Source organism: Podarcis melisellensis (assembly GCF_964234715.1).
Source record: "Podarcis melisellensis genome assembly, chromosome: 2".
Lineage (NCBI taxonomy): Eukaryota > Metazoa > Chordata > Lepidosauria > Squamata > Lacertidae > Podarcis > Podarcis melisellensis.
The window spans coordinates 14,527,542-14,540,308 of record NC_138529.1 but is presented as its reverse complement, the minus strand read 5'-3'; the positions used below and the strand labels follow the sequence as shown (position 1 = coordinate 14,540,308).

At 45.8% G+C, this 12,767-nt stretch overlaps 1 protein-coding gene across 2 annotated transcripts in view; it reads left to right on the top strand.

Annotated features, from left to right (window-relative positions):
* Positions 1-1,906: 1,906 nt before the first annotated feature.
* Positions 1,907-12,767, top strand: part of ANKRD33 (ankyrin repeat domain 33) — a 20,193-nt gene continuing 9,332 nt past the window's right edge. The window contains exons 1-2 of one of the 2 annotated variants that reach the window (XM_081898820.1): positions 1,907-1,965; positions 10,376-10,802. In XM_081898820.1, coding sequence (XP_081754946.1) covers positions 10,491-10,802 — 312 coding nt within the window. In that variant the 5' untranslated portion in view covers positions 1,907-1,965; positions 10,376-10,490. Of the gene's footprint in view, positions 1,966-10,352; positions 10,803-12,767 lie in introns of those variants that run through there. The other variant, XM_081898821.1, reaches the window with a different exon arrangement.

Genomic DNA, 12,767 nt, shown 5'->3' with positions numbered 1-12,767 from the left:
TCAATGCATTCCTATGGGATTTCGTGCTTCGCAAGACGAAAAATTCGCTAGACGACAAAAATTGCGGAACGAATTAATTTCGTCTTGCGGGGCACCACTGTAATTACTTATTACTTGCCATTGCCTTCTGTTAAGTGTTTGGGTGTAATCCTTGACGCCTCCCTTTCCATGGAGGTGCAGGTTGCAGTAACAGCCAAGACGACATTTTTCCACCTTCGCCGCATCAAGCAGTTGGTCCCTTCCCTTTCCCGCCCCGACCTGGCCACAGTGATCCATGCGACAGTCATCTCCAGGCTTGACTACTGTAATTCGCTCTACGCGGGGCTGCCCTTGAAGCTGTCCCAGAAACTCCAGCGGGTGCAGAATGCTGCAGCGAGGCTCCTCACGGGGTCCCTGCCATGGAAACATATTCACCCAGTGCTTTTCCAGCTGCACTGGCTCCTGGTGGAGTACAGGGTCAGATTTAAGATGCTGCTTTTGACCTTTAAAGCCCTTCATGGCCTAGGACCCTCGTACCTACGGGACCGCCTCTCCCGGTATGCCCCACGGAGGACCTTAAGGTCCATAAATAGCAACACCCTATTGGTCCCGGGCCCTAAGGAAGTTAGATTAGATTCACCCAGAGCCAGGGCCTTTTCCACACTGGCTCCGGCCTGGTGGAACGCTCTGTCTCATGAGACCAGGGCCCTGCAGGATCTGATTTCTTTCCGCAGGGCCTGTAAGACAGAGTTGTTCCGCCTGGCCTTTGGCTTGGAGCCAATTTGATTCCCTCCCCTTCTTTCCTTTTTCTTTTTCCTTTCTCCTCCTGTGATGAGGCTGCATTTTAATATTTTAATGTTGTATTTTAATCTTGTTTTTAAGTTGTATTCATTCAACTTGTTTTTATTATTGCTTGTTAGCCACCCTGAGCCCGACCTTAGCTGGGGAGGGCAGGGTATAAATAAAAATTATTATTATTATTATTATTATTATTATTATTATTATTATTACATTGTAGAAGCCTACACAACATGTAGGTTTTATTTTATTTGTTTTTTATCTTATATTTTGGAAATGTACATCCAGGGTTTTTTTCCTGTAAATTGAGGCCCTAAGCTATAGCTTGTTTAGCTTATACATAAATCCGATATGGAATAGGGAGGCCTGGGGCCAGGATTTCCAGCAACTTGCTGCTTTTATCTACCTCTAGGTCAGTTCCGACAACTGACTTACCTACCAGCAGCCTATTATTCGCTGCTGATGTGCCCTTATTAACTGGCAAGTTCTGCAGCTCAGTGTCAGCTGAGCGTTGCTTTCCCGGCTGCCAGAATACACACCGCATGTGCAAAGTCAACGCCAACTGTAGGAGATCAGAAAGCATGAGGTGCTCTCCATCTCTTGGATCCAAGGGCTTCCTTCTTCCAAGCCGCTCCATTCCTGCATGTTAGGTCCAGGAACCCCATGTATAAATAAGCAAAGGAGAGTCGGGAGGCTAAATTTAACCCTTGACTTAAATACTTTCCAAATCCTGCTCAGAGCCGTTTTAAGCAACATTGCAAATTAAGATGTCTTCCCTAGCTAAGCTGACGGCAACGTGCAAGCTGTCACAGCTCCGGAGTCTAAATCCCCATCTTGGGCCCAAGGCCGAAGCTCCTTTCATCCCTGGGGGCGGTAGGAGGCTGTGTCCGAAAACTTCCACATGTCTTCGCATCTCGGGTGATGCTCCACCCAGTGAATGCGGCAATGAAAACCAAAGGGAGGAACAAGGGCTGAAGACTGGAGTACTTCAGGGTAAGTCTTGGCAAGGACATAGGGAACGGTGGTGCAAAGACCACCTCCTGAAGGTCTCAAAGCAGGAACTGGATCAGTGTATATTCCCCAGAGATCACTGTTAATGAATCAAACTGAGCTTTCTGGCAAACTCTGAGGACAGATTCCAGTTTTCTCTAAAGACCACAAGCAATGGAGAATCCACAACGACCTCAGGTATGGTTTTCCAATGGTTCATTCCTTTTGCTGCCATTATTAATGATGTTTCTTTCTGAAAGTGTGTAGATTTAGCCAGTGATTTTTTTCTGGGGAGGGGGAACGGGATGCATACCCCTAAACATTTTGTGAATCTTTGTACTTTTGTTCATTTATTGTACAGTGGTACCTCAGGTTAAGAACTTAATTTGTTCCGGAGGTCCGTTCTTAACCTGAAACTGTTCTTAACCCGAGGTACCACTTTAGTTAATGGGGCCTCCCGCTGCTGCCGCACGATTTCTGTTCTCATCCTGAAGCAAAGTTCTTAACCCGAAGTACTATTTCTGGGTTAGCGGAGTCTGTAACCTGAAGTGCCTGTAACCCGAGGTACCAATGTGTTTGTTTTTCCCGATTTGAACTATAAAATGGTGGTTTCCTTGAGTCAAAATGAGAGTACCCCTAAAAAAAAACTATGCAAGGAAGAGCCAACAATCAGGAAATAGGGTTTTAAATCCTAAATGCATTTTGAGACTAATTAAAGGGTTTCATTGACTGAAATTTGCAGAGATTGCTTTGTCGGTTCAATAAGGTCCATGCTATTAGTAGGCAGTCCATTCTCCCGGGAGTGTTAAGTAAGCCTTTCAACTTTGCGTTCTCAACCAAGAGCTCAGGGGCGTTTTCAGGGCCCCTACCACATCCCGCGTGAATTGTTGAATCGTTTGCAGCCTACCAATGTTAAAGAACTGACAATCTGCCAGAAGACCAGGAAACAAATTCATGCCTTGAAAAGTGTGAAGGAATGGATGTCTTGACCCGTGCATTTAAATCTGCCTTATGCCAAGTCAAATCCTTGATCCACTTAGCGTAGAACATAATACAGTACAGTACTATGCTCTCCAAGGTCTCACATGTAATTCTTCCATGAAAAGCTATGGGGAAGTGCTGAGCTGAGTTTCTCCAACATCATTTACAGTATTTTTCTCTGTATAAGACGCAGCAGACCACAAGACACACCTAGTTTTTGGAGGAGAAAAACAAGAAAAAAATATATTCTGAATCTCAGAAGCCAGAACAGCAAGAGGGATCGCTGTGCAGTGAAAGCAGAGATCCCTCTTGCTGTTCTGGCTTCTGTGATAGCTGTGCAGCCTGCATTCGCTCCATAAGATGCACACACATTTCCCCTTACTTTTTAGGGGGGGGAAGTGAGCAAAAAATACGGTATTTCTCACAGTTATCGACTGGGGGAAAATCAAGGAATGCAATCTGTCCTGATTTTCATGTTAATTCTCTTCACCTTCCATTAACAATTTATATTGGGTGATATTCAACTAAGTTTTACTCAGAGGAAACCTGTTGAAATTAATGAACATGACTAGATTTGTAGAATCATAGTTGGAAGAGGCCCTGCAGGAATGTGCAGTTGTCCCATGCAGGGATTGAGCCTGCTACCTTGGCATGATCAACACCACGCTTTAACCAACTGAGCTATGCAGACGAAGTTAGTTCCATTAATTTCAACAGTTCTTCTCTGAGTAATGATTAGTTGGCATCTGTCCGTCTTGGAAGACAATCGAAGGGTGTGCCTTCGGGGGTAAAGTCAAACCATTGGAGCCCTTGTCCCCTAAATAATTATTTAAACATTCCCATTCTTCTTTCACCAATTTTTTAGGTCTATCTCTTATTGCATCTGTCAGCTTTTCGAGCTCCAAGTACTCGCACAATTTGACTACCCATTCCTCTTTAGTGGGTGTATTTTTATCTTAACAGTGTTTTGCCACTATAACCCTTGCTGGTGACCCTTGAATGCTCCCTGATACCAAGATGAGGGATTCCTTTGGAATGCAGATAGAGAGAATTGATAAGAATAATGATCTGTTGTGAGCTTGACAGAAGTGTACAATAGATTATCTTTCCTGCTTTGGCTCATCTTCCTTTTTCTTTTGATTTTTGTTCTATTTTTCTTTTCTCTTTTCTTTTATCTTTCCCATAGTTGTTTATGTTCTGTGTCGTGTACTTTGATTTTTTTTTTAGTTTTTTTCATTACTATTAAGGAATTTTCCTTTGTAATTTTGGTTGTCTATATTTATATGTACTTGTTTAAAGCAAAAAAAAAAAGGGGGGGGAAAGAAGTCAAACCATTGGAGAGTTCCTGTGCCCGTTGTGGCTCTAGAAACCGATCCTGTGTCTGTAGGCGGTTGGAGGATGGATGGCGGCTAACAGATTGAGGTTGAATCCTGACAAAACAGAAGTACTGTTCTTGGGAGACAGCGGGCAGGCAGGTGTGGTCCTGAATGAGATAACCAGGGCCGTCTTTATCCAGGGGTGGAAGAGGTGTGGGGCACCCGGGTGCTAAATTCTGGGGGGCGCCCAGCGCCCGCCACTGAAGCCGCCTAAACTTTTAACTATCTACCCGTTATGAAATAATACATAACTTTGATCAAGCTAGAAAAACAAAGTACATATATATCTAGGTATTGCTGAAATGTATACCTACTGTTTCACTAAAGGACGTTTGACTTTGTGCGCTCATTTACCAAAGACGCACCGTGTTTGTCATTCACAACGGCGGGGCTTGTCAGACTCAATGATGGCGCTTGTCATTCACAACAAGAGATAAGGCGTAAGCGTGGTGTCTGACATAAGCATTAATTATGTTAATTTGGGGGCTAACCTAAATTTGGGGGTGCTGGGTGGATCTTTGCACCCTGGCAGCACATACAGGTATGCTAAAGACAGGGAACCCTCTTCCCCACCACTCCCAAATTTCACTAATCCATACCCTCCATCGTCCAGGTAATCCAAATTGGGATGCTCATTTTATTTTCATGGTGGTGGGGGATGAGTGTTCAGACCCCTGGGCCCTCACTTGGGTGCCTCAGGGTTCCGTCCTCTCCCCCATGGTTTTTAACATCTATATGAAGCTGCTGGGAGAGGTTTGGACTGGGTGTCCATCAATATGCAGATGATACCCAGCTCTACCTCTCTTTTGAATCAGAACCAGTGAAGGCGGTGAAGGTCCTGTGTGAGTGCCTGGAGGCGGCTGGAGGATGGATGGCGGCTAATGGATTGAGGTTGAATCCTGACAAGAGAGAAGTACTGTTTTGGGGGGACAGGGGGTGGGCTAGTGTGGAGGACTCCCTGGTCCTGAATGGGGTAACTGTGCCCCTGAAGGACTAGGTGCGCAGCCTGGGAGTCATTTTGGACTCACAGCTGTCCATGGAGGCACAGATCAATTCTGTGTCCAGGGCAGCTGTCTACCAGCTCCATCTGGTACACAGGCTGAGACCCTACCTGCCCGCAGACTGTCTTGCCAGAGTGGTGCATGCTCTGGTTATCTCCCGCTTGGACTACTGCAATGCTCTCTACGTGGGGCTACCTTTGAAGGTGACCCGGAAACTACAACTAATCCAGAATGCGGCAGCTAGACTAGTGACTGGAAGTGGCCACTGGGACCATATAACACCGGTCCTGAAAAACCTATATTGGCTCCCAGTACGTTTCCGAGCACAATTCAAAGTGTTGGTGCTGACCTTTAAAGCCCTAAACGGCCTCAGCCCAGTATATATGAAGGAGCGTTTCTACCCCCCATCGCTCAGCCTGGACACTGAGGTCCAGTGCCGAGGGCCTTCTGGCGGTTCCCTCACTACAGGGCACCAGGCAGAGGGCCTTTTCGGTAGTGGCGCGCACCCTGTGGAAAGCCCTCCTGTTAGATGTCAAGGAAAGAAACAGCTATCTGACTTTTAGAAGACATCTGAAGGCAGTACTGTATAGGGAAATTTTTAATGTTTTGACATTTTTTATGTGCTGTAAGCCGCACAGAGTCACTGGGGAAACCCAGCCAGATGGGAAGAGTATAAATAATAAAATTATCATCGTCATCATGATTATTATACAGGAGAGACATGTTTTGTTGCAGTTGGGGCAGATGAAGGTGTTTGTTTGTGCTGTTGCAGATGCACCATGGTGATTCTTCCCTCTGTTCTCCTCCCAGCAATCATCCCTCCTCTGATTACCACTATGGATACATGATCTGATTATTACCAGTGTAAAACTTAGTTGAATTCCAACCATAGTTGACAATTACTAGTTAATTTTGTCAGGAGAGAAGTTTTATTTTTCTTCTAGAGCAGGCATATTCAGTGCTAAAGGATCACATCAGAAGTACATTTTGACAACGTCCGACAACATACCGTATTTTTCCGTGCATATGACTAGGTTTTTCCCCTGAAAAATAATATCAAAAATTAGGGGGCGTCTTATACACGGATACATCTCCCCCCGTTTTCTTAAATCTGAGTCCCCCAAAATAGGACTCTTATACATGGGGGGTGGAAAAATACAGTATGTTATGGAAGCTCCATGATTTTAACTCTCTGTGCCTGATTCTATTAGGAAAAGTATCCATAGGGAGATTTGGATAGGGTCCATGGTGTGTGGGAAAGCGTCTAACAGTTTGCCCCAGCACAAATTTGAAAGACCGAAGTCCAGCCCTGGTGCAAGGCTTGGAAGAAATTTGTTGTTGTTGTTTTTAATTTTGATATGCTTTACAGTGGTACCTCGGGTTACATACACTTCAGGTTACATACGCTTCAGGTTACAGACTCCGTTAACCCAGAAATAGTACCTCGGGTTAAGAACTTTGCTTCAGGATGAGAACAGAAATCGCGCAGTGGTGGCGCAGCGACAGCAGGAGGCCCCATTAGCTAAAGTGGTGCTTCAGGTTAAGAACAGTTTCAGGTTAAGAACAGACCTCCGGAATGAATTAAGTTCTTAACCCGAGGTACCACTGTAATCATATATAGATTCGCCCAAAGCAAAAGACATTTTGTGTCGGAGGATTTTGTGGCAGGGCTGAGATTAGGTGGGGTGGACCCTGTTCAGAAGTCAAACAAGACGCAGCAGGAGCCAAATGAGCAGCGAAATTCTACGGTAAGGCAGTATTTGTTTTGATTTAAAAGAAGCCGCACATTGAAGTCAGGATCCTGATGTGATGCAGCCATATGCTGTTTGACTGCTTTGAGCCATTAGTGCAATGTTTTGGATCAGACCACATCTAGAACAGCAAAAAAAAGGGCCTGGGCTAGCTGCAGCACTGGCGGGCAACTGACCTGTGCAATTCATAAAGCACGTTTCCGAGCACAATTCAAAGTCTTGATGCTGACCTTTAAAGCCCTAAACGGCCTCAGCCCAGTATACCTGAAGGAGTGTCTCCATCCCCATTGTTCAGCCCAGACACTGAGGTCCAGCGCTGAAGACCTTCTGGCAGTTCCCTCCCTGCGAGAATTGAAGCTACAGGGAACCAGGCGGAGGGCCTTCTCAGTGGTGGCACCCGCCCTGTGGAACGCCCTCCCATCAGATGTCAAGGAAATAAACAACTACAGTGGTACCTTGGTTTAAGAACAGCTTGGTTTTTGAACAAGTTGGATTGAGAACGCTGCAAACCCGGAAGTAGGTGTTTTGGTTTGTGAACTTTGCCTTGGAAGCAGAACATGTTCCGCTTCCTGTTGAGTTTGTTCCAATTAGAAACTGAGTCCCCCACTGCTATGGGAAAGCATGCCTGGTTTAAGAATGCTTTTGGTTTAAGAAAGGACTTTTGGAACGGGTTAAGTTGGTAAACCAAGGTACCACTGTATCTGACTTTTCAAAGACATCTGAAGGCAGCCCTGTTAAGGGAAGTTTTTCATGTCTGATGTTTTACCGTGTTTTTAATATTCTGTTGGGAGCCGCCCAAAGTGGCTGGGGAAACCCAGCCAGATGGGCGGGATATAAATATTATTATTATTATTATTATTATTATTATTATTATTATTAAGTGCAGTAGGCCAGCTCCATCCTGATACACAATGACCTGTGGGACCCAAGCAACAAACTGGAACAATGGCTCATGCAGTCATACTAGCTGCTATTAGGGGCTTTTTGGAGGCACATCAGTGCTGGCTCATTTCTTTCTACGGGGACCCACCAAGTGTGGACTGGACCCGGACCGTGGCATGAACTCTTTCCTGACACTTTGGACGTTTATTTGTCTGGGACTTTTGTGGATTGGGAGGAGGAAAGAGCTTGCCTTGCAGTCGTGACAGCTGTGTGGGTTAGGTCTACCTCTGGATTGTGACATTGAAATTCTACTCAGTATTGATCCAGAGTACAGAGGACGCTCGGTTTGCGAACGTTTTCCAGGGGAATGGAGGAGAGAATTTACTTTTTTTTTTTCAAAACAAAGCATATTTTATCGATTTGCAAATAATTAAAACGACAACAGTGTTAAACAGGTAAGGCTCAATGAGCCAAAAAGGAGTGCATATAATCATATATGAACGTTCTGGTACTTCCAGGTTTCAGCAGTCCGCAGATTCAGCAGATTCCAATGTACAGTTAGCAGAGTAACAACTTATAACACGTTGCAGGATTCCTAAAAAAATAGACCAGAGGCAATTGTGTTTCATGCAGCAGAGCTTTACAGTGGTAGCTCGGTTTACAAACACTTTGGGTTACTGACTCCGCTAACCCAAAAGTAGTACCTCAGGTTAAGAACTTTACCTCAAGATGAGAACAGAAATGGCGCCGCCATGGCGGGAGGCCCCATTAGCTAAAGTGGTACCTCAGGTTAAGAACGGTTTCAGGTTAAGAACAGACCTCCGGAACGAATTAAATTCGTAACCAGAGGTGCCACTGTACTGCTAGTGAAGGCAAATGAGCATAATGGTCACAGTACACTCAGGTTTGGCACTGCATAAGAAATCCAGTTGCAGCAGACTTAACTTAAACTTACAGCAACTTAACACTACATACGGAACACCACACCAGAAAGAAAGAGAGACTGAACGAGAGAATGAAACCCAGCCTCCTTCTGGCCTCACTATTATAGTCAGCACAACCTTGACAGAAAGAGATAACAGAACCAGTTTAAACCAGCTGTACGCAGCTTCTCTGAAGGAATAACCCAAATATCAGGAATCTTCTTTCACATAGAGAAGCTTCCAGAACCCTCTTGAATTAAGTAGAACAGGAAAGATCTCTACACATCAAATCAATACTTTCTGCACTAAGAAATGCAAACTGACAGATTGATGGTGCTGGAGGACCCAGGTTTCAGCAGGTGCTTTCAGTGCCCGTTTGAAAACACTGGGAAAGCCGTCAATGGCAGCAAAACAGCCTATGCTTCGCTGAACACTAGGGGAAGTTGAAAATGCCTTACCCATCATTCATGGAGATTTGTGTGCTGCTCTAATGCTTGCCCAAAGGCACAGTTCCTGCAGCAATGTTCTTGCCTTCATGGCGCAGTCTCAGACCTGACTGAAACACCACAGCGATGGCTAGCGCTAGCAGTAGGCCTGTCACAGAAAGCCAAGACAGACCCTCCAAGTGTCCCTATTTTCCAGAGATTTACAGAAGCAATCCCAGTTTCTGATTTGATCCTGGAATGTCCCACTTTTTCTTGGGATGTCCCTGAAACTGAATTTCCAGTGCATTTTCCTGCCACTTTCCAAGCCACAAACGCCTGTTTTCGTTTTCCTGTTTTAAAGTGGATCCAAAAGTGTTCACTGGATTTTGAAGAAATGTGCAATTAATTGTTACCATTTTGAACTTTATCATGTTGTTATCTTCCTTCCTTAGTTGCTGGGGTCACCCAGAGTGGCTGGGTCAACTCAGTCAGATGGGGGGCATATAAATGATAAGATAATTGTTGTTATTGTTGCTGTTGTTGCTGTTGTTGTTGTTGTTGGAGCCGGTTAACCCACTTTAATTGTGCAAAAACCTAAAGATCTGGTATGTGTTGGAATCCCTCTCACCAAATACTGAGAGTTTAGAGGCATCCTTGAGAAAACTTGCCGCCATTCCTGATCATCTCACTGATTATCCCCCAAATATAATCTCCTATCGGGGACGCGGGTGGCGCTGTGGGTAAAAGCCTCAGCGCCTAGGGCTTGCCGATCGAAAGGTCGGCGGTTCGAATCCCCGCAGCAGGGTGCGCTCCCGTTGCTCGGTCCCAGCGCCTGCCAACCTAGCAGTTCGAAAGCACCCCCGGGTGCAAGTAGATAAATAGGGACCGCTTTCTAGCAGGAAGGTAAACGGCGTTTCCGTGTGCAGCTCTGGCTCGCCAGAGCAGCGATGTCACGCTGGCCATGTGACCCGGAAGTGTCTTCGGACAGCGCTGGCCTCTTGAGTGAGATGGGCGCACAACCCCAGAGTCTGGCAAGACTGGCCCATACGGGCAGGGGTACCTTTACCTTTATAATCTCCTATGGAACCTTGGTCTTTCCAGGAGCAGAGTTTGAAAACGACTATTTCAGTAGCTTCTGAACAGATGGCGTGTGCTCAGTACAATTAAGGGATTATCAAATGATCTCTCAAACCCATGAAATGTTCAGGGAGTTGTATTTGTTCATTGAGAGCGGCTAATCTTTGTCTCTGCATCATCTTTGCTTCACAGATCCCCAGCGTGTAACTGAGGAGGGCAGTCAAGCACAAGAGAAAAGGTCATCGAGACTGAAACAAGCATGGGCAACCAAAACGACAACAAACACCGCTTGCGCTGAGTGGGCTGGATGACCGATGCCAGCAGAAAAGGAGAGCCAGACACATCGCCCACCCTAGATGAGTCAGACCCCGATCTAGACTATGAAGAAGATGAGGAGAACGAAGGGAGGGAGGGTGAGAGGGGAGAATCGGACACCTGTAGCATCCTTTCTGATGACTCTGTGTACCCCGTCTATGAATCTGCTCCGTCTGCCAATGGTGATGGCACGACGCTCACGTTCTACCAGATCTGTCTCAAGAACGATGCAAAGCTATTGCAGGAGAAAATTGACAGAGGGGTGACCAGGGAGGAAGTCATGGAGCTGGACATCAACGGACGGGTAACTAGACTTCTCACGGCAGCACCTAAAAGCTAGCAATAAAATGGCCTAGGGGTGAATAGAAGGCCATGACTCTTAGCCATTCTTTAGAACAGAGCCATAGCCCAATCATGGCTGTTTTCTAGTCCAAGAAACCATCCCTAGCATCGCTGTCCTAACAGGAAGCCATGGTAAACCATCCCAGCCATGCAGTGAATTCGACATGCCTCATGGGGTGGCAACAGCACAGCAAAGTGGTCATTGTACCGCTCCACTGTGTGTTGGTGGCTAGCTCCATCAATTTTCACTGACTACGTGTTTGGCTGGGTGGCACCAAGTGGGGTGTGCGAAACAAAAAGCAGTCAAAGGCATGAATGAATTAGAGAGTTACCTGAGGAAGGACATTTGTCCACACTACAACCGATCTGGTTATGTCCGGGAGCCAACAGGCAGAGCAGGTCATTCACAGGTGTGTGTGTGAGAGAGAGAGAGACGCTTGGCAAAGTTGCAGTTAGTTTCTTTATTAAGGAAAGCAAAACACACAGAGAGATATCTAAAGGGAAAGCCAGTTGTTCGAACCAGCTTGTAGCTCCTTCTTCACTCCCGTCCCCTCTCTGTCAGGCCCCTTCCTCTGTGATCTTCTGCTACGGCACGCTCCAAGGGACTCCCTCTGTGTCTGCCTGGCTCGCTTCTTGGCAACACACAACAGTCGTTCTAGGCATGGGTTGGGGACTGGAAATCTATCATCAGAGAAGCTGTCAGAGTAGCTCTGAGGGAGAACTGCATGGTCTACCTCTCCTGTGTCCTGGCTGTCTGTCGACGCCTGTATCCAAACTGGAAACCTCCTCAGCCTGTTCTGTCTCTTCACTATCCCTCAGGAGCCCTGCTTCTAACACTTCCCAGCCCATCCTCTCCTCTGAGGTGTGGCCAGTGTCCCACCACCAGTCCCCAGGCTCGAAATCCTCTTCCTCTGTGCCTTTCCAGGGGAGGGGTGCTTAGTTATGCAGATTCCACATGTAAGTTCTAGAATCCCATGCTTATGCACGGCTTCTCCCCAGCCCTTTATCCCGTGATTGAAATTAGGACCGAGTTAGACCATCAGTTCATCTAACTCATTACTGTCCACACTGACTCGCAGTGGCTCTTTTAAGGTTTCAAACCAAGAGTCTTTCCCAATCCCATAAATGCCAGGGATTGCTCCTGGGAACTGTTCCATGCAAATCATGCTTACTGAGACACAGCCCCTCCCCTGCATTAACAGCATTGATGCCCTGCTATTGATAACGCAAACAAAGGACTTTGTTCCTGAGTGGTTTATAAATATCGCAAAAGAATGGGGAAAAAATGAATTGTGTTATCATGGCGTTCTAGCCATCCTAGTGTGTTCAGTTGTACTTTCTTTCCACGCCTGGTAAATAGAGGAACAGTATCAGCCGCATTTTGTATTTACAGTGGTACCTCGGTTTTCGAACGTCTCCGTTGACAAATGTTTCGGTTTTCAAACACCGTAAACCTGGAAGTAAACGCTTCCGTTTTCGAACACGCCTTGGAAGTCAAACGGCTTCCGCTGAGTGTATATGTTATTTTTCTCAATTTTCTCTATTAAATCTGCAGGCCGCCCTTTGTGCCTCGGTTTTCAAACGTTTCGGAACTCCAACGGTCTTCCAGAACAGATTATGTTCGAAAACCAAGGTGCTGCTGTATTTCATAACAATTTATACAGTATACTTCTTGATTGTAAAAAAAAAAACCCAGAGCAGTTGACAAAAGGAATGAACAATAAAATTAACAATTAAACACAAGTATTTAAAGCATTTTAAAAAGTAATTTAGGGGTTTTTTAAATAAAAAAACCACAACCACAAAATTTGTGCTGTGTCCAGACTGATAGGTAGCAGTGGCAGGAATGCTATAGGAGTGGCTGTTATTGCTAATGTGCTGGAAGCAATCAGTTACTGGAGCTCAGGCTTTGTGTAGCTGCTGAGAG